The 27460-nt window shown below is 48.5% G+C and overlaps 1 protein-coding gene across 2 annotated transcripts; it reads left to right on the top strand.

The window, feature by feature from the left end:
- Positions 1 to 547: 547 nt before the first annotated feature.
- On the top strand, positions 548 to 27460 carry CREG2 (cellular repressor of E1A stimulated genes 2). 2 transcript variants are annotated; one of them, XR_003857172.1, is made up of 5 exons: positions 548 to 1057; positions 1830 to 1999; positions 21249 to 21362; positions 21442 to 21535; positions 24689 to 24816. XR_003857172.1 is itself a non-coding variant. In XM_029604805.1 (4 exons), exons 1-4 carry the CDS (start codon positions 596 to 598, stop codon positions 24834 to 24836), a joined length of 894 nt encoding a protein of 297 aa, XP_029460665.1. In that variant the 5' UTR covers positions 551 to 595; the 3' UTR covers positions 24837 to 27460. The 2 variants fall into 2 exon arrangements, 1 of the variants encoding a protein (XP_029460665.1); XM_029604805.1 differs by lacking the exon at positions 21442 to 21535 and having other exon boundaries at positions 551 to 1057; positions 24689 to 27460.

Below are 27460 nucleotides of genomic sequence, written 5' to 3'. Positions count from 1 at the left end.
GGCATCCCGACGTCCTTCATTAGAATAGAGTATCGAGTGGTATGCGATCCAAACTGTGCGTGCGGCAAACGCGGGAGCGCCCGGCCCCAACGCACCTCTTTCTACCGCACCTTACTGTATCGGCCTGACTGTTTGGACTGCATAACATCTGTTTGGATTATGGTTTGTGCTAGAGATTTTTCCTATTTAGCTCATCTGAGGAACTGGCGCAATTGTTATAGCAGGGGGTGCTGCCGCCAGGGGAGGTCTCCTGCCCCACCCGTGGCTCTCTCTCTCTGCTGCTTCGTGGGCCCTGCCGACCCCCTCTCGGGTTTAGCACAGCCGGGAAGTTTCCAAACGGCTCCCGGGGCGCGGGACGAGAACGTTTCCGAGTTGGGGGGCGGGTGCGCCACGCCGGGAGGAGAAACGCAGCGCGCGGGCTGAACACCGGGCTGCGCGCGGCCCTGAGCGCTGTCCCGCTTGCACCTCACAGGCGGTTGTTTTATTGGGAAAAAAAAAAAAAAAAAACCAACCCAAAACACCTGAGCCGCAGCTCATCTGTGCGCCGGCTTCCGCCACAGGAGGGCACTGCTCGCCTTCCAGCGCGCGCCTCAGCATGGTCCTGTCGTTTTTTGCAAAAATGTCTGCACGCTGCTGCCCTGTGGTGCCCGGGCGGCGAGGGTCGCCCCCCGCCTGGCTGCTCGGCCTCCTCCTCCTGTGCAGCGCGGCGCCCGCGCCGGCCCCGGGCTACGTCCTCGGCGACTCCGTCTCGTGGGCCGTCGCCGGCGCGGCGGAGGACGAGCTGGACGGCTCCCTGCACGAGGAGGCGCTGCCCGCGCTGCTGGAGGACGCCACCAGCCTCTGGAAGCAGAGCTACCGGGAAGAGCGGGAGGCGCGGGGCCGGCCGGGGCCCGGCAGGGCCCGGCAGGTCACCTCGCCCTCCAGGATGTTTTCGTACAGGAAAGAGAGCGCCCGCGGGCCGGCCAGCCCCCCGCAGGCGCAGCTGGCCCGAGTCGCCCGTTTCCTAGCCCATTATCACAGCTGGGGGTTCTTGACTACGCTGTCCACCCAAGATAAGGTAAGTGGGAGCCGGGTGATGGGAAGTGGCACCCTTTATACATTTTTTTTTTTCCCGTTCAGAAGCAATGAATTAACTGGTTTTTTTGGACTTGCAGCAGGTGTACGCCTTTATGCCGTTCTGCAAAAGCAGTGTGCGATTCCCCCTCTGCTGCTTTGGAAATCACGATCCCCTGAATTAGTAATACGAGCCGTTTATTACTAGTCCATGTAACTGATCCAGCTACCACTTCACAAGGATTGCGTTGCTAGCCCAGCTCTTTCTGTGTTGATATCACGATCAGTAGAGGATGCTTCAAGGCACTGATCAGAGAACAGCTTACGTCACCAGCATGCATCCCCCATTTGCTTGATTTTGCTAAAATATGGAAGGGAATGCGTGTCTTTTTCTCCCTGCTTGTGTTTTTTTTTTGTGAATGGTCATAAAGAGCATCCATTATTTCCTGATAAACTTCCAGAAACCATGCTGTAAAGCAGGGGTTCTCAAACCCAGTCCTTGGAACACACCCAGCCACTCAGGTTTTCAGGATACCCACAGTGAACAGGCATGAGAGAGCTTTGCATGCACAGCCTCCGTTGTATGCAATTCCATCTCATGCATATTCATTGTGGATATCCTGAAAACCCGACTAGGTTGAGAACCACAGTTGTAAAGAAATGACAGTGTGATGTAATATTAACAGAGCTTTGAAAGCCTTCGATTATTTCTGAATGTAATTCTGCATCATAATTTGTTGCCATCATTTCACTAAGGAAAGCATTTTTTTTAACAGATGCAAGGTGTGCCATTTGGGCATTTTATGTCCCTTAGTGATGGCCCTGCAGACAATAGCACTGGAATTCCTTTCTTCTACGTGACTCCAAAGAGCGCTGCCGTGACCGACCTGATGAAGAACCCTACAGTCTCGCTGACCCTGCCAGGGGCAGAAGAAGATTTCTGCAGGTACCAGGAGCTTAGTTTACATAGTACAGGGCCCTTCAAGCCATATGAACTGCTTGCAGGTTCAGAGTACCTATAATAAATGACAGTTTTATGGAGCAATTGGTTCAGGAACTGACGAGAGAGGGAGCAATTTTAGATCTAATTCTCAGTCGAGCACAGGAATTGGTGAGAGTGGTAATGGTGGTGGGGCCGCTTGGCAATAGTGATCATAATAGTACCCAAAAACTAAGTCTATTCCATGTTACCATTGCTAATGGCAGTGGCTATTCTCTAAGTGAACTTAATAGCAGGTAATGGACTTCTCCTCCAAGAACTTATCCAATCCTTTTTTAAACACAGCTATACTAACTGCACTAACCACATCCTCTGGCAACAAATTCCAGAGTTTAGTTGTGCGTTGAGTAAAAAAGAACTTTCTCCGATTAGTTTTAAATGTGCCCCATGCTAACTTCATGGAGTGCCCCCTAGGCTTTCTATTATCCGAAAGAGTAAATAACCGATTCACATCTACCTGTTCTAGACCTCTCATAATATTAAACATCTCTCTCATTTCCCCCCTCAGCCGTCTCTTCTCCAAGCTGAAAAGTCCTAACCTCTTTAGTCTTTCCTCATAGGGGAGCTGTTCCTTTCCTCTTATCATTTTGGTAGCCCTTCTCTGCCATAGAGGCAAAAACATTTTAAAATATATCCAAAGCAGAAAACCTGTGAGGGAGTCAGTTGGACCATTAGATGATCGAGGGGTTAAAGGGGCACTTAGAGAAGATAAGGGCATCGCGGAAAGATTAAATGATTTCTTTGCTTCGGTGTTTACTGAAGAGAATGGGGAGATACCCGGTCCGAAGAAGGTTTTCATGGGTAATGATTCAGATGGACTGAACCAAATCACAGTGAACCTAGATGATCTGGTAGGCCTGATTGACAAACCGAAGAGTAGAAAATCACCTGGACCAGATGGTAAACACCCCAGGGTTCTAAAGGAACTCAAAAACGAAATTTCAGATCTATTAGTAAAAATTTGTAATCTATCATTAAAATCATCCATTGTACCTGAAGACTGGATGGTGGCTAATGTAACCCCAATATTTAAAAAGGGCTGCAGGGGTGATCCGGGAAACTACAGACCAGTTGGCCTGACGTCAGTGCCAGGAAAAATAGTGGAAAGTGTTCTAAATATCAAAATCACAGAATATATAGAAAGACATGGTTTAATGGAACAAAGTCAGCATGGCTTTACCCAAGGCAAGTCTTGCCTCACAAATCTGCTTCACTTTTTTGAAGGAGTTAATAAACGTGGATAAAGGTGAACCAGTAGATGTAGTGTATTTGGATTTTCAGAAGGCGTTTGACAAAGTTCCTCATAAGAGACTTCTAGGAAAAGTAAAAAATCATGGGATAGGTGGTGATGTCCTTTCGTGGATTACCAACTGGCTAAAAGACAGGAAACAGAGAATAGGATTAAATGGACAATTTTCTGAGTTGAAGGGAGTGGGCAGTGGAGTGCCTCAGGGATCTGTATTGGGAGCCGTACTTTTCAGTATATGTATAAATGATCTGGAAAGGAATATGACAAGTGAGGTAATCAAATTTGCAGATACAAAATTATTCAGAATAGTAAAATCACAAGCGGATTGTGATAAATTACAGGAAGACCTTGTGAGACTGGAAAATTGGGCATCCAAATGGCAGATGAAATTTAATGTGGATAAGTGCAAGGTGATGCATATAGGGAAAAATAATCCATGCTATAGTTACACAATGTTAGGTTCCATATTAGGAGCTACCATCCAAGAAAGAGATCTAGGTGTCATAGTGGATAACACATTGAAATCATCGGTTCATTGTGCTGCGGCAGTCAAAAAAGCAAACAGAATGTTGGGAATTATTAGGAAGGGAATGGTGAATAAAACGGAAAATGTCATAATGCCTCTGTATCGCTCCATGGTGAGACCACACCTTGAATACTGTATACAATTCTGGTCGCCGCATCTCAAAAAAGATATAGTTGCGATGGAGAAGGTACAGAGAAGGGCGACCAAAATGATAAAGGGCATAGAACAGCTCCCCTATGAGGAAAGACTAAAGAGGTTAGGACTTTTCAGCTTGGAGAAGAGACAGCTGAGGGGGGGATATGATAGAGGTGTTTAAAATTATGAGAAGTCTAGAACGGGTAAATGTGAATCAGTTATTTACTCTTTCGGATAATAGAAGGATTAGGGAGCACTCCATGAAGTTAGCAAGTAGCACATTTAAAACTAATCGGAGAAAGTTGTTTTTCACTCAACGCACAATTAAGCTCTGGAATTTGTTGCCAGAGGATGTGGTTAGTGCAGTTAGTGTAGCTGGATTTAAGAAAGGATTGGATAAGTTCTTGGAGGAGAAGTCCATTACCTGCTATTAATTAAGTTAACTTAGAAAATAGCCACTGATTACTAGCAACAGTAACATGGGATAGACAGTGTTTGGGTATTTGCCAGGTTCTTATGGCCTGGTTTGACCACTGTTGGAGACAGGATGCTGGGCTTGATGGACCCTTGGTCTGACCCAGTAAGGCATGATCTTAATCAAAATGGGATTAATTCAAGCTTTGGACTGGCACCAGAACATGAAGGGTGTCTTTTTGTTTGGAACAGAAAAGATTCGTGTGGTCCAGCCCAAGTACATTTCAGGAATGAATTGCTGACTGGCCACCACCCCAAAACACACAGGTTTTCACTTCCCTCCCACAGGAGCAGGATCAAACCGGTCAATCAGGGATTCCAGTTCCCAAGTCGATTCTGCTCACAGATCCCGTAGACGTGTGGTCTAGGTATTGACAAGCTTGTTCCACTGGACTGCATACAGCTTCACCAATTGCCAACCCTACAGCTTAGGGCTGTAGATTGCGGGACAGTCTTGCATAGAAAAAGGGGAAGCATGAGGTCACGTTGAACCCTCAAAGAACCTTCAGCTTCGTCTGACATCTCTTCTCCACAAAAGTACTATATCTCCTCTCTCTCTCTCCCGATACACTCCCTGCTGGTAGGGCACACCTACTGCTGACCCAGACGAATATGCTGGACCAAACCATTCTCTGTGTGAGCATGCGGATTTAGCTTAAGTAAGACAATGGGGTCTTAACATTTTGTTTTCAGGAAATTAGTTTGATGAGAAGCTCCTGAGAGTCACCTTCAGCACCTGACAGCTACTGTATGCACTGCCTTAAGCACACTTCAGCAAGGTTCAGAGACTCCTTGGCATGTGCCCAGATTTGCCAAGTTTTGGTTTGGCCTTGGGATGTCAAGTTCCAAAACTTCAAAGCCATACATCAGCCTAGCGTAAGCCGCTTCTCGTGCAACTCGGGCACAATATGATAGCCCATAGCTTATCTGAGAGCTTCCACCAGAAGTGCCACCTGACCAGCATGGCACTCGCTCCCTCCTGCAGGCATAACCCGTCTTTAAATTTAAAGCCACATGTTATGGGGGGCACAGGAGAGGGTAATAGAAATATTTGCCTGAGGTATTCTCCCCTTGCAGTCGACGCAGCTAGAACCCATGCGCACCGGAGATGCGGGAGCAAAGAGATTGAGTTTTATGCTGGTTTTTAAGATCCTCACTTCCAGCTTTCTCATAGTTTGTGCTTCTGGAAAAATAACTAAGAGCTCTGGCGTTCCTCCACAGTCCACACATCTTCTCACCGCCCATCAGAACCCACCCAAAAGCTTCTGACATACTTCGTTGCTCCATTGTTGGCTAGCATTTGAAATAATAGTGGGCAAAAGACTTATTCCACATGCAGAAAATGGAAGGGTCCCTTCATAATAATTTAAGCAATGGTTCTCGCACAGCCTGACATCAACAGGTAGAGCAGTCGCATTTTGAAAGAAACTTGTACCCTCTGCAACCCCTTGCGCGCGCCGACCCCGGATTTTATAACGTGCTGCGTGCGTACCTCTTAAAATCCGGCCCTCTGTACACAAAAGTACAAATAGGAATACTTACCCCATATCAATTTAAAAATTGTATTACCAGGTTTTTTTAAAAACAAATTAAGCTGCTCCATTATAACTGGCCTGCGCTGTTGGGAGCAGCCATGGTGGGAACAGCATCACGAGTTACCTCATGCAGTTTTGATTCATGTAGTTTGCATTATGTCATCGGTGGCAACACAGCCAACGTGAACCAACTGAAGTATCAAGCAGTTTCTGACTTCCTTGCTAACTTGGGGGCCTCCAAGAGGATTAGGGAACCACAAGAGAGTTGCTTAGAGAATGTCAAAAATAGCAGCATGGGATGTAGTAACTTGTGCCAGTTTCGGATCAAAAACTACGATTTGGCAGCAAACGGGACTGCGGCCAGGCCTGGATTTCTCAGTCGGCAAAACTAGGCCTGGGCCTAGGGTGGCAAAATTCTGGTTGCAGGAGATCTGGCTGAAGATTTGCTGCCTTCCAGCTGTGCTGCCCTCATTCAGCAGGGAACAGCCCTCCGCTTCCTGACCCCAGGCAGGGAACGGGGGGTGGGAGGGGGGAAGCCCGGAGCAGACGCAGCAGAGGGGGATCATTTTGGGGAGGTTAAGGAATCTGAGTGGGGATCATTGGCAAGGGTGGCAGTGAGGCTGTGTGGAAGAGAGAAGGGAATAGGGGAAAGGGGGCAGCGCTTATGTGTGTGAGAAAGAGAAGGGGTTAGTGCGAGCTGTGTGTGTGGGGGTGGGAGGACAGAGACGGGATACAAGGTGGAGCAGGACTGACGCCTTCTCCCAGACGTTGAAACCTCGCTTCCTACCTCTCCCTTCTTCCAGATCCTAGAACTCGCCCACTGACCCCTCCAATTCACTCCTCCCTCTGTCCCAGAACCTCCCTCCCAACCTCCTCCTCTTCCGTCCTAGATTCCTAATTTTCCCCTATCTTTCCCATCTTCTCCATTCCCAGTGCTCTGTCCCTCTCCTCCTCCCATCCCTAATCTTCTCACCTTCTCCTTATCCCCTTTCCCGTTTTTCTCCTTTCTCCTCCCCATCTGATCCTCTCACCCTTTCCTTCTCCTTTCTCCATCCCTGAGATCTCCTTAAATACCTGAGATCTTCCTTACCCAATTAAAAAAAATAAATATATACAGACACAAGCAAGGTTGGAAAGCTGCTTCACTTTTATAACCTGATATGAAGTGTTTGCCAATGTTCTTCAGAATTTTTTCATTTTTGTCATAGAATTTAACCCTGAGCTGCCGCAGGAGTTTCCTGCGGGGACTGTGCCTTAGACCTTCTGACATTTTGGGGGGGGGGGGGGGGGAGAGCGGAGAGGTAAGAGCACCAATAGTGCCTACAGATGGCAAAACCCTAAATCCGTCACTGATTGTGGCTACAGGCCCAGTCCATGATCAAGAGAAAGAAACATCATTTTAAAAATCAAGGATCGGGTACTAGATCCTTGGTCCTGCTTGCAGGGCAGAAAGAAAGAGGTTTTGTGAGCCAGGGTAGAGATGGCCAGAAGAGAGCAGAAGCCCTTTCCCTAACTCGCAGCCTCCGATGGAAGCAGCAGCTTATAAATACTTGAGGGATCTCACCGCGTCTTAAAGGCATACGCGCACATTGATGGGGCCGTTCTCCGGCTGGCCTGGCCGCAGGGCTTGCCAAGGACGTTTCCAAAGAGGAAATCCCATGCAGGGTTTTGCCTGGAAAATGCCGAATGGGGCTTCCCTTTCAGCGCAAACATCTTCGCCCCCTGTGAAGCAGGTGCAGACGTATGAGGCGAAAGAACTCGCGGGGCTTTCAGCATGACAGCCCCAAACAGACCTGTCCTCCCTCCACACCTGTTTGTTGGAGGGTAGACATATGCGTGCCAGGAACAGTGCATGCCCATTTGCTCACTTTTAGAGGTGGGGGGGTGATCATCAGTTTTCAAAGAGGTTGGGTTTTTTTTTTCAGTGGGGTAAAATAAAACCTGTAAGGGTGGCAGAACTGAGAGTGCCAGTATTGGAAATCTGGAAAGCAGTTTCATTGTTTAGCTAAGCCTGTTTACCCACAGAAATCCCTTTTAAAAATGTGTGCACTCTTCCCCCCTCCCTGCAAGAAAAAGACTGGTATAGCTTTTTAAAAATAAATTTTTTTTAAACTCTTTATTTTAAGGCTTTTCATGGCAAACAATAAGAACAGTCTTTCACAGCCGACAAAGGACGGGAGAAAGACAACAACCAAAAGTCATAGCATAAAGCAACGTAGGTTCTGTTTTTCACATACCTAATCATCAAAAAGGAAATCTAGCACAGTGATTTGAAAACCGTTGTTATTGCATTCCATATGACCGCTGCCACTGTTTATCATTTCTACGGCACTACTAGGCATACACAGCACTGTACAGATGCACATAACAGACCATGGAGCTTACTATCTAGTCAAGACAAGCGCACAATGCAAACCCGCCAAAGCCAGGAGATAATGCACGTCTCTGGCCGGCGCGTGCCGCGCGGATTTTAAGAAGCGCCCGAGTATGCGTATTTACATGCACAAGCTCGCGCCTGGGGTCCCCTACCGTGTAACTTTATTTCTGCAATGGATGTCGAGTAAGTTTTAAAATAAAAAAAAAAAAAATCAGATCTGGTCAGCGGGGTTTGAAGGGTCGGGGTTAATAGGGTAAAAGGGAGAACATTAATTAGGGGGAGTTTGGAAGTCGGGAAACTTTACCTAGGTGAACTGGGAATGGACTGGGGAAACTGGTAATTGCGTCGGCATGTGCACCGAATAAAATCCCCTCGCTTACATGGTAGAGTCGGCGTTTGCCTGCACAAGCGAGCGTCCATACAAAACTGTGTGCACGAGTACGCGCATATACGTGCGTATGCTATAAAATCGCCACGTCCATTCACCGCGAGCCGCCATACAGGGATGCCCGTGCGCTTCGGTGTAAAGGTTACTGTCCCCAGGTTTAAAAGCAGCTTCAAAAGGGTGAGTTTTTAAGCTGGATTTGAGTAATGTGAGAGGGAGAGGGAGCATGACGCACGGACTCAGGAATTCTGTGCCAGGCGTACGGCGGCACGGCGAGTTGGAAGGCACGGAGGCGAGACTTGGCAGCGGAGAAGGGCACAGATAAGAGCTCATCGGGAGCTCCCGGTTTTAGCTGACGCAAGGAGGGCCTTATTGCTGTCGTCCAGTGTACCTTGGCTGCTCAAAATGTCCTCTTTTGCAATCCTCTGTTTGGATAGTCTTTCGAACTCCCGTGACCCAGCTCAGGAAACGTAGGCTGCGTATCCCGATTATGCTTCAAGGAAAAGCCTGCACCGGTCGCAGCCGGAAACAGAATGTTCGAAGTGGGGAGATGTGCCCCAGAACCCCCGTGGCGGGGAATATGCGATTCACAGTATCCTCCCGCTGTTCTTTCAGATGTGCAGTTCCATGGCTAGCGGTGACCGCTGGCTCCAGTCTGAGCCCTGCACTTCCAAGGTCTCTTTCACAGCTCCAGGCAGTTTTTCTTTCTGCACAAAGCTGGAAATAGCAGGCCCACCTTCTCCTTCCATTCCCTGCCCGCCCCCCCCCCCCCAGCAGGCAAACACACACCTCCCCCCTTTTCCGGAGCCATTTTTTTTGTGTAGGGAGAGACCAAATTATCTGCTCATCTCCACGGTATGCCTGGCAGCTTTTCAGTGTCAAAGAAAATATTTTCTGCATTGAATATCCATGAACACTGGGAAACATTTCAAGCATCGGGAGCAACTAGAAGATTATCCTTTTTGGGTATTTTTTTTTTTTTTTTGTATATAAATTCAGAAGTGCAAGACAATTTTAAAAATAAGAAAAGCAATCCTGCTGGATGGGTTCTAAACCCCTCCTGGATTACTGGATTCTAGGTAGTGAATGGTCAAGCAATCAATGTAGTGCAGTGAAGCACGCACAGTGTTCTCTGTATGAGTCAGGGCTGACCAGACCCCTTCTGTGGACGACCGCCTCCAGATTCTTACTTACGGCCGATACAGTACAGTGCGCACTGTTAACCCTCCATTGGACGCGCGTTTTCGAGGCGCTAGCGTTACCCCTTATTCAATAAGGGGCCGAAAACACGCGTCCAAACCTAATAGCGCCCGCAACATGCAAATGCATGTTGATGGCCCTATTAGGTATTCCCGCGCAATTCAGTAAGTAAAATGTGCAATCAAGCCGCACATTTTACTTTCAGAAATTAACGCCTACCCAAAGGTAGGCGTTAATTTCTGCCGGCGCCAGGGAAGTGCACAGAAAAGCAGTAAAGACTGCTTTTCTGTGCACCCTCCGACTTAATATCATGGCGATATTAAGTCGGAGGTCCCGAAAGTTTAAATAAGTAAAAAAAAAAAAAATAAATTTGAAGTCGGCTCGCGGGTCGAAAACCGGACGCTCAGTTTTGCCGGCATCCGGTTTCAGAACCCGTGGCTGTCAGCGGGCTCAAGAACCGACGCCGGCAAAATTGAGCGTCGGCTGTCAAACCCGCTGACAGCCGTCGCTCCAGTCCAAAAGGAGGCCCTAGGGACGCGCTAGTGTCCCTAGGGCCTCCTTTTACCTGTTTTTACCGCCGGGCCTAATTTGAATACAGAATCGCGCGCACAGGAGAGCAGGCATTCGCCCGCTCTCCCACGGACTTTACTGTATTGGCCCGTTAAATAGGCTGAGAACTGATGAAATGAGTGCGGACTATTCCAAGAAAGGAGAAGAGGTAGCTTCACAGAGCCCCCTCCCACGAGTATCACGGTGTAATTTTTCTACTGGCCAACAACAGCTGCAAAGCTTCCTCCTTTATGCTTCTCAACAAATCATCCAAACAGTAATCCGGATTCGCTTCACAGCAGGAATTAGGATCTGCCAACCGGATGGGGATGCAGTCTCCGTTTCCCTGAGCTTACTCCAGGTTAAATCCGCATATAGAGAAGAGGAGAGGAGTGCAAGCAACAGGGCAGGGCCCGCAGGAGCAACCAAAGTCAGTCATTCAGCCCTCCTCCGTGGTAGCTGATCCTGGGCCACAATAGAGAGCAGCTGCATCCGGGCCCACCTATCCCGGGCCACAGGAAACGACAGCCGTGTAGGCCAATTTACTTGCAGGCCCCTGCCAGAGGAGAGATGACTGACGATGATCCAGCTGGGCAGAACCTGCAGGACTAAGGCAGCCACTGCAAGATTAGAATGAGGCAGTGCAGCAAAGAGTCAGAAATGCAAGTCTTTGAGCCCCCTCCACTGCCAGGAGACACAGCCCCCCAGGCCTGGAGGAAGAGGGCTAGCAGACTCAGACTGCCAGTATGGATTCAGCCTCCCCTTTCCCTCCCCTTTATCCAGGACTATCTGCCCTCTCCTGATAGGCCCGGATAAAAGCCCCAAGAACACAGTCTAAGTCTGTCTTGCCACGACGTAACTGTTAACAAACAATCCAGGATTCCCTGAGTGGAGGAGGAGGAGGAGAATATGCTTCTAGGCCCTGGGGTGTTCCTTTTCCTCATATCCCACTCTAAAGTGCTTTGTAAACAGCACTGATGAGCATTCAGTTATAGAGTACAGCAGTAAGCATGCCGGAAGCAGTAGTGGTTTCCAACATAACTTTTACTGATAAATTATGTAGTTGATGAAAGTTCTTCACAGCTTCAGTTGCTTCAATATATCATGGTGCAAAGTATAGTCTTTAAGTAGACTTGTGACCTTCCTTCTTTTTAGTAAATTTATTTGAATGGTTCAGTTTAATTCCAATTGAAAAGTTCAAATTCTCTTCCTCTCCAGTTGATGTTAAGGCAGTTTTTAAGCTCCCTCCCGACTGATAAAGGACATTTCTTTTTCTCCAATTTAGTCCCAGTCTGTACAGAAAAAATCCCCTTCACTTCTACCTCTCCTGAAGTTCCTCTTCCTCATCCTCACTCATGCCCCTTGATGAGCACCTTTCTTACTCCTTTTCTCCTTAAATCTCCTTGCGATGATCGTGAACCTAAGAACAGGGCCACTAGTCTTCTCCTTTCACCTTCACTCCTTCTTCCACGAATGGATGAAAACCCACTCCTTTCCAGAACTGCTCTCGGTTCACCCAAGCTCTCCGGCTGAGAAGCACCATTCCTTTGGTTTGCATTCCCTCATGCATGTGGAAAAATGAAATGGCTCAAAAAAAACCCATAAAATGAGGAGGCCAGGAAAAGACTCCTATCTCAAGACACACAGAAGTTAACAGGTGTTTCACACACACAGTCCTTCAAAAGTTCATTGTAAACCGAATTGATTTGATTTGTATCAAGAAAGTCGGTATATAAAAAGCCTTAATAAATAAAATAAAAATAAAAAAAGGTGAAAGCCCTCGGTCTCCTTTTCCTAACCCAGGTCTCACTCCAGAGACCCCAGAGGCGTTCCTTCTGTGAAATAAGCAAAACCAGGGGGCAGCCATGAAGATGCTGTACCCGGAAGGTCAAAAGGTCCCATGCCTTAAAATGGTGATGAGGTTTGTATACTCTGAGAGCTCATCATCTCGGGCTCCCTCATGGGCGAGCTCCAAGCCCACACTAGCTATTCTGTTTCCCCCATCCAGAAGACAGATCACCACCAGAAGTAATGATCCATGGAGATGTCTATACCTGCTGGAGAGGAGGATGAGGACCATGGCCTCTACTGATATTTTCCCTCCCACAAAGAGGCTGGAACCACGCCAGGTAGTCTAGGAGGAGAGTTACTAGCAGGTAAGTATAGCTGCCTTCTGTTTCTCTACTGGAGGGAGAGGGATAAAATTGGTAACCACTTAGGACTGAAGGAGTGTGGAGGACTACTGGAAGGATTGCATTGCATGAGGGGGCCGGTAGGATTGTCTACTCACCCCAGGAGATTGACCAAACATGCTAATCTAGGTCTGCTTGTGCCCCAGCGGCCCGCTGGCGCGCCGAGACGCAACCCGGGGGTGGTTCCGGAGGGCACGGCCACGCCCCCGGGCCCGCCCCCAAAATGCCGCGTCCCGCCCCAAAACGCCACGTTGATCGGCCCCGCCCCCGACACGCCCCTGACAAAAAACCCTGGGACTTGCGCGAGTCCCGGGCCTCTGCGCGAGCCGGCAGGCCTATAAAAAATAGGCGCGCAGGCGCGCAAGGCCCTGCTCGCGTAAATCCGGGCGGATTTACGCGAGCAGGGCTTTTAAAATCCGCCCCAATATACATATTGAATGTCAATCTGAAAACTGTGTGAAAAGGAAAAAAATAAACTTGGAACTCATATGGTATTAGGCCTATTATAACGCGTGTTGGATGTAGCTTGGCACGCAAAGCCATGAGTAAAATGAATTACAATTACAATATAGTAAACCTTCAATACCAAAACAGTAAAAACTGCCAGCACTCAAACTGTAAATACCCTACCTATGAAAAGGTAATGCTGTAAATATTACACCAGGCCCTAAAACACCAGTACACCTCCTATTAGGAAACAGAACAAGCCAGGCTGCTATATAACCCTACACAGAAACTACACGCTAGCTGAATACCTCAAAATCAATCACACATGCAGAACACAGACCAACCCTCACCATAAAGTTAAAATTAAAAATATGCATACGAACATGCCATACTGGGTCAGATCAAGGGTCCATCAAGCCCAGCATCCTGTTTCCAACTGTGGCCAATCCAGGCTGGCAAGTACCCAAAACACTAAGAAGATACCATGCCAGTAATAGCAGTGGCTATTTTCTAAGTCAACTTAATTAATAGCAGGTAATGGACTTCTCCTCCAAGAACTTATCCAATCCTTTTTTAAACACAGCTATACTAACTGAGTGCAGACAAAAACTGAACTGGAAACCACAATACTAGACTCTGTATGCAGCACAATGGTGGGAAAACAGAAACACTGCCAGCCTTAATAAAATATCGAACAGTAAAATCAAGAAATATGCAATGGCAGAGAACCCTCATCTTTATTTACAGATGAGAGATGCTTTGGAAAGATTGAAAGGTAAAGGGTAGAAATCCCCGGGTGCGGTACTTTTCGGAGAGACTTTTGAGTGACCATTCTCTTGAGGGGGAGGGCTGTTCTTTGCAACTGCACTTCTATAACCCATACGGACGAGGTCCCAGGCAGACTTACCTCTGTGATGCAGCAGTGGAATGACAACCCGCAACTTACACCGGCTGGATGATATGGATTGGGATGAGAGAGGGCAGGAAGCGTGCTCCATATCAATATGTGCAAAAGAACTGGCCTAACGGTTAAGTTATTGCATCGAGCATACCGATACCCTACGTTTTTCCCTGCTTTCTCTAGATCCGCTTCCCCACTGGGTTGGCGTGGTTGCGGGTTGAATGGCACGTACTTGCATATTTAGCAGTCATGTCCACTAGTGGTGTCTTTATGGCAGGATGTTGAATGGGAAATAAGGCTGATGTGTCATAATTATTTTTCTCTAACCCTCTGTGTGGGGTTGTTGTGTTATTGGAAAGGCACCACTGAAGCAATCCCAGCCGTGGATAAAGTCCTTATTCACGCTGCCATCATCAAGCTGATGTGGAAGAGTTCTCCCAGCATTTCTCAATGGCATTACCAAATGGCTGAAATTGCGGTTATTGAGAGAATTATTTATTTCCTAAGTGGGAAAATTGGACAAATATGATCGTATCTGGAGGAAATGTTTTGGACTATCTGAAAAAATAAATCCAGAGTTTTCTGTGTGGGCTGTAGCCACTGAAGGGGTACCTATATGTTTCCTAGTTATTTGTGTGGGTCTGACAAGCATCTGATCATCATATTCTGTAAATTTGTGAGCATGTTACTCTCATTTTGTTCAAACAATTGCTCTTGAATTGATTCTGTTAAATAAAAAGTATAAAAAAAATCAAGAAGTACAAAACATCAATAGTAAAACCATACCAATAAAATGAATATTTCAAAATAGCAGACAATTATGACATCCAATAAGTAAAAGCTCATAAAAATAAAAAAAAATCTTCCAGTTCCAAAAAAATATTGAAAAACTGCAGACACGTCAAATAATACCCAATGATTAAAACTAACAAGGATAGTCGTCCCTAACCTCCTTCTTCCCTCTATCCCAGTGTAAACTCCATCACCCCAATATCCTACCACTTCCTCGACTTCATTCAGCCCTCGACCTCTTCTAGACACTGATCCAATATTGCATATTATGTAAATATTCTCTGTAAATGCGTTTTACTATGTAAATATTCCTGCCCCTGTTCTCTCTTTTTCCTCCTCTCCCAGTTGTAATCTTCCTTGTTCATTGTAACTATTACTTTCTGCACCAGTTCAATAGCTCTAGTTCTATGTTCAATGCACGACTTGTTAAATGTAAACCGACTTGATGCAACCTTTGGTCGTGAAAGCCGGTATAGAAAACAATAAAATAAATATAAAATCAACCACTCTCCGTACCTGGGAACTTTTGATTTCCAGATTCCCTGCAAATATCATGGATTAGCTGATGGGGTGGGGAGCGGGAGTTGCATACAAACTTTCTCCTTTCTCATAAACACAAACACATACACTTTCATTCTCTCTCACACACAAACACTGGATCTCCCACACATGCATGCTCTACCATACATACACACACATACTCTCTCACTTATACACACACACATATATGTTTTCTTGCTCTCATACCCTCTCTCCCTCGCATACACACACCCTCATTCACTCACAGGCCCCCCCCCGCCTCTCTCTCTCTCACACACACTCACAGCCTCCTTTGTCTCTCATATACCCCCTCACGCAGGCTTTTTCTCACTCTGTCACACAAACAAATGCACTCACTCCCTCACACAGGCCCCAATCTATCACTCATACACACTCCTTCACACAGCTCCCTCTACCCCTCTCTCTCTCTCTCTCTCTCTCTCTCTCTCTCACTCACACGCCCTTCCAGTCTCTCTCTGGCTCACAGGCTTTCTTGTCTTTGGCTCTTTCCAGGCCTCTCTCTCTCCCTCTCTCTTCTGCTGCAGATAGGGATTGGCTCTGCCCGTGGCCCAGCTGCCAGGTCTCTGTCATTCTTCTGCTGCGGGTGAGATGGACTCTGCCTGCAGCCCTGCCGAGCCTAATCTTCGACTGCGAGAAGGATGGGCTGTGCTTGAGGCCCTGCCACTGCCAGGCCTGCCTTCTAATCTCTGCCTAAGGGTGCCAAAATCCTAAATCCATCACCGGCTCTAGTTACGCTCTCAGGCTAATTCACTCTCTCTTTCTTTCTCTCTCTGTCTCCCTTCCTTCTAATCTCTTTTCTTTCATTTCCTGAATCATTCGTCTATATCTTCCCTGTATATTTCTTGCTGTCCCTTTCCCCCTGCTCTTTCATTCTCCTCCTCCTCCTCCAGTCCCTCCCTCCTCTCCCTCATTCTTTTTTTTTTTTCTTCTGTCTCCTCATTCGTATCTCTGCCTTTCTCTCTGGCCTTCCTTGCTTCCATTAACTCCTACAGCAGTATGGGGTATCGGTGTCATGGTCTGAGGCTGTAACTCTCCCAGTCCAGAGTCCCGCGGGTTTCCATTAACTCATACAGCAGTATGGGGTATCGGTGTCATGGTCTGAGGCTGTAACTCTCCCAGTCCAGACTCCCGCGGGTTTCCATTAACTCCTACAGCAGTATGGGGTATCGGTGTCATGGTCTGACCCTGTAACTCTCCCAGGCCAGACTCCCGCGGGTTTCCATTAACTCATACAGCAGTATGGGGGACGGTGTCGTGGTCTGAGGCTGTAACTCTCCCAGGCCAGACTCCCGCGGGTTTCCATTAACTCATACAGCAGTATGGGGGACAGTGTCATGGTCTGAGGCTGTAACTCTCCCAGTCCAGACTCCCACAGGTTTCCATTAACTCATACAGCAGTGTGGGGGACGGTGTCATGGTCTGAGGCTGTAACTCTCCCAGTCCAGACTCCCGCGGGTTTCCATTAACTCATACAGCAGTATGGGGGACGGTGTCATGGTCTGAGGCTGTAACTCTCCCAGGCCAGACTCCCGCGGGTTTCCATTAACTCATACAGCAGTGTGGGGGACGGTGTCATGGTCTGAGGCTGTAACTCTCCCAGTCCAGACTCCCGCGGGTTTCCATTAACTCATACAGCAGTATGGGGGACGGTGTCGTGGTCTGAGGCTGTAACTCTCCCAGGCCAGACTCCCGCGGGTTTCCATTAACTCATACAGCAGTGTGGGGGACGGTGTCATGGTCTGAGGCTGTAACTCTCCCAGGCCAGACTCCCGCGGGTTTCCATTAACTCATACAGCAGTGTGGGGTATCGGTGTCATGGTCTGACGCTGTAACTCTCCCAGTCCAGACTCCCGCGGGTTTCCATTAACTCATACAGCAGTGTGGGGGACGGTGTCATGGTCTGAGGCTGTAACTCTCCCAGTCCAGACTCCCGCGGGTTTCCATTAACTCATACAGCAGTATGGGGGACGGTGTCGTGGTCTGAGGCTGTAACTCTCCCAGTCCAGACTCCCGCGGGTTTCCATTAACTCATGCAGCAGTGTGGGGGACGGTGTCATGGTCTGAGGCTGTAACTCTCCCAGGCCAGACTCCCGCGGGTTTCCATTAACTCATACAGCAGTATGGGGTATCGGTGTCATGGTCTGAGGCTGTAACTCTCCCAGTCCAGACTCCCGCGGGTTTCCATTAACTCCTACAGCAGTATGGGGTATCGGTGTCATGGTCTGACCCTGTAACTCTCCCAGGCCAGACTCCCGCGGGTTTCCATTAACTCATACAGCAGTATGGGGTATCGGTGTCATGGTCTGAGGCTGTAACTCTCCCAGTCCAGACTCCCGCGGGTTTCCATTAACTCATACAGCAGTGTGGGGGACGGTGTCATGGTCTGAGGCTGTAACTCTCCCAGTCCAGACTCCCGCGGGTTCCATTAACTCATACAGCAGTATGGGGTATCGGTGTCATGGTCTGAGGCTGTAACTCTCCCAGTCCAGACTCCCGCGGGTTTCCATTAACTCATACAGCAGTGTGGGGGACGGTGTCATGGTCTGAGGCTGTTACTCTCCCAGTCCAGACTCCCGCGGGTTTCCATTAACTCATGCAGCAGTATGGGGGACGGTGTCATGGTCTGAGGCTGTTACTCTCCCAGTCCAGACTCCCGCGGGTTTCCATTAACTCATACAGCAGTGTGGGGGACGGTGTCATGGTCTGAGGCTGTTACTCTCCCAGTCCAGACTCCCGCGGGTTTCCATTAACTCATACAGCAGTATGGGGGACGGTGTCATGGTCTGAGGCTGTAACTCTCCCAGTCCAGACTCCCGCGGGTTTCCATTAACTCATACAGCAGTGTGGGGGACGGTGTCATGGTCTGAGGCTGTAACTCTCCCAGTCCAGACTCCCGCGGGTTTCCATTAACTCATACAGCAGTGTGGGGGACGGTGTCATGGTCTGAGGCTGTTACTCTCCCAGTCCAGACTCCCGCGGGTTTCCATTAACTCATGCAGCAGTGTGGGGGACGGTGTCATGGTCTGAGGCTGTAACTCTCCCAGTCCAGACTCCCGCGGGTTTCCATTAACTCCTACAGCAGTGTGGGGGACGGTGTCATGGTCTGAGGCTGTAACTCTCCCAGTCCAGACTCCCGCGGGTTTCCATTAACTCATACAGCAGTATGGGGTATCGGTGTCATGGTCTGAGGCTGTAACTCTCCCAGTCCAGACTCCCGCGGGTTTCCATTAACTCATACAGCAGTGTGGGGGACGGTGTCATGGTCTGAGGCTGTAACTCTCCCAGTCCAGACTCCCGCGGGTTTCCATTAACTCATACAGCAGTATGGGGTATCGGTGTCATGGTCTGAGCCTGTTACTCTCCCAGTCCAGACTCCCGCGGGTTTCCATTAACTCATACAGCAGTGTGGGGGACGGTGTCATGGTCTGAGGCTGTAACTCTCCCAGTCCAGACTCCCGCGGGTTTCCATTAACTCATACAGCAGTGTGGGGGACGGTGTCATGGTCTGAGGCTGTAACTCTCCCAGTCCAGACTCCCGCGGGTTTCCATTAACTCATACAGCAGTGTGGGGGACGGTGTCATGGTCTGAGGCTGTAACTCTCCCAGTCCAGACTCCCGCGGGTTTCCATTAACTCATACAGCAGTGTGGGGGACGGTGTGTCATGGTCTGAGGCTGTAACTCTCCCAGTCCAGACTCCCGCGGGTTTCCATTAACTCATACAGCAGTGTGGGGGACGGTGTCATGGTCTGAGGCTGGTAACTCTCCCAGTCCAGACTCCCGCGGGTTTCCATTAACTCATACAGCAGTGTGGGGGACGGTGTCATGGTCTGAGGCTGTAACTCTCCCACTCCAGACCCCCGCGGGTTTCCATTAACTCATACAGCAGTGTGGGGGACGGTGTCATGGTCTGAGGCTGTAACTCTCCCAGTCCAGACTCCCGCGGGTTTCCATTAACTCATACAGCAGTGTGGGGGATGGTGTCATGGTCTGAGGCTGTAACTCTCCCAGTCCAGACTCCCGCGGGTTTCCATTAACTCATACAGCAGTATGGGGGACGGTGTCATGGTCTGAGGCTGTAACTCTCCCAGTCCAGACTCCCGCGGGTTTCCATAACTCATACAGCAGTATGGGGTATCGGTGTCATGGTCTGAGGCTGTAACTCTCCCAGTCCAGACTCCCGCGGGTTTCCATTAACTCATACAGCAGTATGGGGTATCGGTGTCATGGTCTGAGGCTGTAACTCTCCCAGTCCAGACTCCCGCGGGTTTCCATTAACTCCTACAGCAGTGTGGGGGACGGTGTCATGGTCTGACGCTGTAACTCTCCCAGTCCAGACTCCCGCTGGTTTCCAGATGCCATTCCTTTCCTTGGCAGTCAGATTTTATTCCGTTTAACATATCCGTAACCCGTTAGGACTGGCTGGATTCTGATTATTGATTATATATGTACTTTGCATTGGTGCAGATGATGCTGCCTAAAGTTTCTTTGTGGTTCTTATGTTATAACAATGTTTTTTGTGGGTTTTTTTCCTAAAATAGTTCAAGGTCCATACATTTGTAGCTGTGTTTATGCCTTGGTGTTTGGTCCTCCCTAGAGATACCAGAAGGCCTCATTATTTTTTTAGATGTAGCTACAAATATTTGTAAGATGATATCAGATGCATCCCAGCTGCCCCCTTATGATAGAATTACTTGTTAGACTTCAGCAGCCGTCAGTTTGCCTCTCTATAATGCCTTCCCCCCCCCCCCCCCCCCCCCCCCCCCTCACACACCACCCCGTCGCTGGGGTTCACCTTCAGAGCCTGCTCAGCACTTGCCTACTGGTTGCGGCCTCTGCAGAGCCAGGCACGGGAGCGTGATTACCTGTAGGGCCCAAGGGATCACCAGAAAATTTGTAGTCCACTCAAAAATTGGTCTTCCAGAAAAACATGAAGGAATCCAATTTTTAAGTCCAACCTGAAGGCAAGAAAAATCAGACAATTCAGGAAACATACAGCACAGCTTCTTGGGCAGTCCAGCAATTCAAAGAATACTTAACTTTCTCACGTCACTTGGGGACGATTGCACTGTGATTTTTTTTTCCCTTCTTTTAGGCCCCTCTGAAAAAACAGGAATCCCTCTTCCTGGATTGGTCTCCTGGGTTAGGGGCTTCACTCCTCCCAGCTGGTTTTTAGCCCTTGCCAAAAGAGAGCCTCGTCCACTATCTCCAGCACAGTAGCTCTGGGAACCCCCAGGAACAGCCCGCCCCAGGACCTAACACTTCGGAAATCCTCCAAACCCTACAAGTCATGGAGTCATACTTTGTACCACCTCCAAAGCCCGTCCCATTTAGCGGAAGGGCCCTCCTATACATCACTCCCTTAACTCAAAGCTACCCAGACCTCCCCTATCCTGGAAGGTTCCCAGTAATTAAAGGTCAACGCCATATAGTGAAAGCTGGCAGGAGTCGCATCAGCTTTTGTAGTCGGGGGATACGAGTCTTTCATGCCTCTTCTGGGACTTTTTTGCTTGTCTCAGGATTTTCTTGCCGTAGTTGGAAATTCAGAGTTAGCTCTTCCTTCTTGTAGAAGGGAGGAGTTCAGGATTGCTCCAAGCAACAAGTACTACCCTGTTAGACCCACATATTCTGTTGGATTGAAGGTTCCCGGCCCCTCTCCATTAACCAGGAGAACCGGTCCATGTTGGGACCAGAGAGGGGAACCTCTCCTCCCTTACCCTGTCAGGCAGTACCCGACTCGGCTCCTGCGAGTAGAGAGCTCACCATTTAAATCCTAGTACTGCCGAGATTTTGCCGCATGCTGCAGATGCAGTCACCTAGATGAAATGATTTGAGAAGACATCACATGTGGAGCATGTTCTTTTTTTTTTACAGGAAAAATGTTATTGAGTTGGAAGATCCCAGATGCTCCAGGCTAATTCTCGTGGGCCAGATGGTAACGGTGTCGCCAGAGGAAATGGAATTTGCCAAGCAAGCGGTGTTTTCCAGGTCTGTATATTTGCACCACCCTCTCTGGGATAAGGAAATCTGATTGAATAGTATTTTTTTCTTTTTTCATTCCATCCAGATATAAAAGTGCCTGCTGTTTTGCGTTTATTTAACTGGAAGTCCCTCCTTCCATACTCTCCTGCATTCGAGGCTCCAGAATAGGTACACTGCAGGTCAGTCAAGCAAGGAAGGGAATTCAGTGAGAGCCTTGGGTGGAGGTCAGGGTGGGGGCCTGGGTTGCAATAGCACATTTGGTTCACTTCAAAAATACCATTTCAGGTAGAGTAACAGAGGAGATGAAGCACGGAGCAGCCGAGGGTCAAAAGAAGAGACGAGAAAACCTTTTCAGGTCATTCTAACATGTGCCGACCAATGGGGCTTCTACTGATCATTTGCAGAAAACCCACAGTAGGGATAGAAGGGGTCTTCTCATCCAAACTAGAGAGCCAGGGGAGGAAATCCTGCCTTACTCTCAGTTTGGGTGGAAATTTTGTCAGTTACCGATCAGTCTTGGTTGCAGCAAGCTTGAGGAAAAATATCCTGACGTGGCCCGTTCCGGTTCATCAAAACTGAATAAGTCCCTGGAAGGCTAATTATTGGCTGACCAGGAATGTTATATTATGACTAGGTTTCAATTGAAGCCCGGGAGGCAGCAGATAAACCGGGTAACATTTTTTGTAATGCAAGAGAAAGGCGAATAAAAGCGCAGACTGTACAAAAAAAAAAGCCAAGCACTGATGTCAGAAGAACAGCGTGCCAGTGATGACTTCGGGGTGGGTAGAGGAATGGTGAAAAGGAAATGCTGAAACCAAGGATCGTGCAGGGTTTGGGTGTTTGCAGATGGCTGGGATATAAAACTGACTAAATCAATCAATAAATATACAGCTGCATGGGGTAGATTCCGGGGTAACATAAGGAAGCATTTTGCACAGGCATGGCGATGGTAAACTCGTGGAACGGGCTAGCATCTCGCTAAAGCTGGTGAGTCAAGGACGGTCCCAGCATTCGAGAAGGCCTGGCACCAGCACGGTGGATCCTTAGTGGTGGGAAAGCGAAATTCAAGAGCGCTCTGAAGTAATGCAGTGGGGGGGGTGTAGGATTGATGGCTCCCCCATGTTAACCGAACAGACTGATCTATTACTCTTATTATATGCTTGGATTTGTAGCTCTTGATTGTCCCATTGAGTTCCTTAGGAAAATCAGAACCACAACCCCAATGCATGGAGTGAGGCAGAACGAGAACTGAGTCAACCCGTTTGGTTGATCTGAGCTGAGGTGGTAACTCTTAACGGCTAGAGAAAGTAGGCAAACTAACAGGTCAATCCAGTAAAGTGCGGCCGCGGTTACCCCGCTCCTAACCCGCTTTCTACTCTCTTTCCGGCCGCGTTAGCCCTTCCTGCGATCCACAATCCCCTTTAACCTACTCTTACCGCGTCCTTAAATCCCCTGGTAACCCCTTCCGCACGCGGCATTGTATATTACATGTAAACGATCAAATTAGCTATTCCCTACCATCCAGTAACGCGCGCCCCGACTATCGCTTTTGTACCCTGCCGTTTTGCCGCACGTTTAACCTGCTAACTTACCGCCTACCCTTACCCCTGCGTTAGAGGCAGGGGTAAGGGTAGGCGGCAAACTTTCCCCCAGCCCCCGCTCACCTGCCCTGGCCGCGTCCATGGGTGCTGGTCTCCAGGGCAGCCCCAGTCCTCTCCCTTCCTCCCGAAGCAACAAAAGCGAAAAAAAAAAAAAAAGCGAAAAAAAAGTTGCAAGAGAGGACGGGCAATCCTACGCTCGGGATCCCCTGCCTCCAGCTGCCCGCGAAGATGGACGCCTGCACGGGCAAAAGCGGCCCCTGTTCGTTCAATTGGGCCGCTCAAGGCTTGATGTCACGACGTTTGGCGTCACAGCATGTGACGTCACGTCTTGAGCAGCCCAATTGCACGCACAGGGGCCGCTTTCGCCCGTGCGATGCGTCTATCTTCGCGGGCAGCTGGAGGCAGGGGAGGGGAGCCGCGGTCGTCCTCTCTGATGTCCGTCTCCGGAGGGGGGCTGCAAAAAAAGTAAGTCGCTTCGTTGCTTTACACTGCCAGTCCTCTCTCCCCTCCTCCCGGAGCAAGGCTGCTTTTCGCACCTTGCTTCGGGAGGAGGGGAGAGGGGACTGGCAATACCGAGCGTAGGATTGCCCATCCTCTCTCCCCTCTCTCTTGCTACTTTTTTTTTTTTTCGCTTTTTTTTTCCTCCATTTTTTCCCGCTTTCGTTGCTTGCTTCGGGAGGAGGGGAGAGAGGGCTGACAATCCCGAGCGTCGGAGAACTGTCCACTTCCTGGTACCTGTCATTTGAAATGACATTTGAAATGACAGATACCAGCGTGTCCGTGAAGCGTTAGGCCCGCGCACCCAGGTTGCTGTATAGCGCTCTATACAGTAAAATGGGTTGCGCGGGCCTAACGCTTCACAGACGCTTCTTAGACGCAGCTTGCATTTGCAAGCTATTTACATACAGGATCGAGCGGTAGGTGAGCTGCACTGTGCGTGCGGCAACCGCGGGTGCGCAGGGCACTAACGCAGCTCTTCCTACCACTCGTTACTGGATTGACCTGTCAGTAACCCCGCTGGTCTGTACTTGTCATTAACTTCAATGTGGTTAGTTTAAAAATTGTTTAACTTTCTGGTTCTCACTAACAATCTATGAGGGCAAAAATCGGGTCAGGTTTTCAGGATATCCCTAATGAATATGCATGAGAGAGATTTGCATGTACCTTACCTCAGTTGTATACCAATCTATCTCAAGAATATTCATTAAGGATATCCTGAAAACCTGAGCTGTTAGCGGCCCTGGAGGTCCTTAAGTGTTCTAAAGAGTATTATGCACGCTGGATTAAAAAAAAAGTTAAACAGATTCTTTAATTGTAATACAAAATACAACAAAACAGGCCATTGAAACAGTGAGGACCATGTGGACTAATGGGATAAATGCTGAGTACATCTGGCCTGTGAGAATTCTCTTGATGCATTGCGATATCCCTCGTACACGATACTCTCTGGACCTCCGGAAATTATTCCACCACTCAAAAAAATGAGAGGGGAAAAAGAGCAGTCATAAGCTGCCTGGTAAATGTATTTATCCATGAAGTTTGTTCCTTCTATACAAAGACAACCAGATAGACCTGACAGCAAAGGTGCTCATGCAATGCTATGCACAGATTCACAACATCTTTCGCAATATATACGTAGATGAAAAAAAAATAATACGTTGCCCCAGCCATCCTGTGATAGTAAATGTATCAGTTGCAATCCTTCCCATGCCTTGCCTCGTGTTCTTTCAGGCACCCGGTCATGAGGAGATGGCCCCACAGCTATGAATGGTTCTTCATGAGAATGAACATCGAGCGGGTCTGCCTTCAGAACTGGTACGGGGGAGTTTCCGTCATTGCGAAGGATGATTATTCCAGAGCAGCTCCTGGTAAAGTCTGAGGGCAGCCTGGGCAAGACGCGCCTGAACGGCCTTTCATCTTCACCAAAAACATTGCTGCGAATGGGTCCGTGGACAGTGTTACTTCCTCAAAAGGGCTCAGAAGGGCCCTGGTGTGTTTGTCGTCGGCACAAAGTATTGAAAACGTATGGCGCTCCTTGGATTTAAAGCCGGAAAAGTATTAGGTGAGAGTCTGAGAAACCTTTCTTAACCAGCCACAGGTATTCCTACCTTCCGATATTATCAGATCCCCGTTGGGCTTTCCTTTGAAAAGCTTTGGGGTTCCTCCCGCTCTGCCTTTTTACGCCAGCATGCCCGGAGATTAGCGTGCGCGCATGCTGCATGAGCAGGAAGCGCACGTCTTCTGTCTACAGAAAACCGAAAACTTTGGCTGGTGTGGGGAAAACGTGCAAAAACTCACCGTCTGCTTTGCTGGAACGGTGTTCCGAGCTTGTAAAACATTTAATGTCGTCATCTCCGAGGTGGAGGTGCTTTAATTACGGTGTGTGTAAGGCGGATTGTGTTCTAACTACATTTCTGAAGACCGACGTAACCGAAACAGAAAGCTGTTAAGAGAACCTGTACCGAGAAAAAGAATAATGTAGAAAATGGAAAACTCATTTCAGAGTCAAAGACTTTTCCATCTTCACCTCAGAGCCCTAAATAATATATATATCAGTATATACCTGTGTGTGTGTGTAAAACTAGTGCTCCAGCAGTGAATACCTTGAGGGCTGAAGGATCCTATGGAAGTTCATCAGGTGTTGAAGAGGACTTCGGTATAAAGATGACGATTTTTATGTGTGGATAAAAGCCCCGATCCTGTTCTGTCCCTTCAAAATTTGCAATCCACAAATTCAGTGAGGTTGCACTTCTCAGTTCCCGGGGAACAATCCAGCTCTGGAGGAGCAGCTTAGTAATGGATTCTTGTTGGGGGTTGTCTTCTTTCTTTACTAGGAGTCCTTAGGTCAAGCCCACTCTAGGGATTTTCCGGAGCTGCGAACCCTGCTTGGCCTCCCTGTTTTCCTGTGAGCGCACTCCCTTCGATGCCCATTGGGTCTCAAGTCACACCTGGATCTCTGGACCTGGGTGGATTATTACCCCCTCCCTTTCTAAACTTGACTCACCCTTCTGGCTGTAGACTTGGGGCAGTCTTCCGGAAGGGAGACGTTACGCCGACTTGGAGCTCGTGATCCTCCTCGGGAGATTTAGGCGGTTTTGCCAGGGGGGGGGGGGGGGGGGCGCTAAGGTCCCTGTCTGGTAGGTGCTGCTTGCTGCAGATTCCTCCTTCGGACGGGTACCTGCTTGTATCGCTCCTCTCAGACTCCGCTCCTTTGACTGGGCCCGGCAGAACTCTGAGCCCTGTTCAGCCCCGGATCCAGCCACTAGGTAGAGATTCTTCCACAGGGGGTTTACTGGGATTATGCCACTTGACAGGGGTTTTATTGAGCTCACACACACACATAGCAGAAACAAATGGACCCAAGGGCAGGGATAATGCCCCTTTAAAAGATATTTCATGCCTGTGAGATCGTGATTTATGGCTAACATGTTTGTATTTGCATCATGATAGATTTCTAAACAAATAAAGAAGTACAAAGGATGCTTATTCGTGGTATTTCTGGCACTTCTCAACTTTGACCCAATGAAAATGACCTCACGCTTATCAAACCAAGGTTATTTTCCAAAGAGTAGGTGCAGCCCTTGTTCCTCCTCCCCCCTGTCACTCCCAGGTTTGGCACGCGAGGTGAATTTTTTGGAAGCTGTTATGCATCCGGATGGAGAGGCAAATAGACAGATTGAACTCTGATGCTTTTTTTTACGTGACTTGAAAAGCATGAACAGGAAATCTGAAAATATCGCATTGGTAGTTATCATCAGCTTCCCCACACTATTCAACAATATCAGCCTCCCCACATTGTCCCTCCAGTGGCTGTCAATGTCCCCATAGTGAGCTATCAATGGCTACCATCAGCCTTTCACCACAATCGCCAGCAGTAGTTGTCATCAGCTTGCCCACACACTGCCACTGCTGTATTCCTGTTTGGGCTTACCCAGAGGGGTGAGAGGTGGCTTCCAGTCTGGCAGTTTTCCCAGTTGGGTCATGCAGTGATCAGGAGTCCTGGGTATCAGTCCAAGTATGAGCTGTCAAGGGAACCCTGCAGACAGGCATGGGAGAGCCAATTGAAGGGGATGTGGGTGCTCCTGGAGATAGGTACATTGGAATTACAAAGACAGGGCTGCTGGGCATGTAGGAAGCAGGTACTCTGGGGTTGTTGAGGACTGGAGATCCGGAGGTCACAGGTACAGGAATTGCAGGACAAGGTTACATAAGAAATGCCATACAGGGTCAGACCAAACGTTTATCACGTCCAGCATCCTTTCTCAGAGAGTGGCCAATCCAGGTCATAAGTACCATTCCCAAAAAAGGAGATTGAATCCTTCTTGCTCAGAACCAAGGAAAAGCAATGGCTTTCCCCAAATCTACATGACTAATAATGGTGTATGGACTTTTTCTCCAGGAGCTTGTTTAGACCCAGCTATGCTAATTGCTTTCACCACATCCTTAGGCAAAAAATTCCACAGTTTGATTGTGCACTGAGTGGAAAATTATTTTTTCCAATTT

Source organism: Rhinatrema bivittatum, chromosome 5 (assembly GCF_901001135.1).
Source record: "Rhinatrema bivittatum chromosome 5, aRhiBiv1.1, whole genome shotgun sequence".
Lineage (NCBI taxonomy): Eukaryota > Metazoa > Chordata > Amphibia > Gymnophiona > Rhinatrematidae > Rhinatrema > Rhinatrema bivittatum.
The sequence above is the reverse complement of the archived record's forward strand: the minus strand, read 5'-3'. Positions and strand labels throughout refer to the sequence as shown.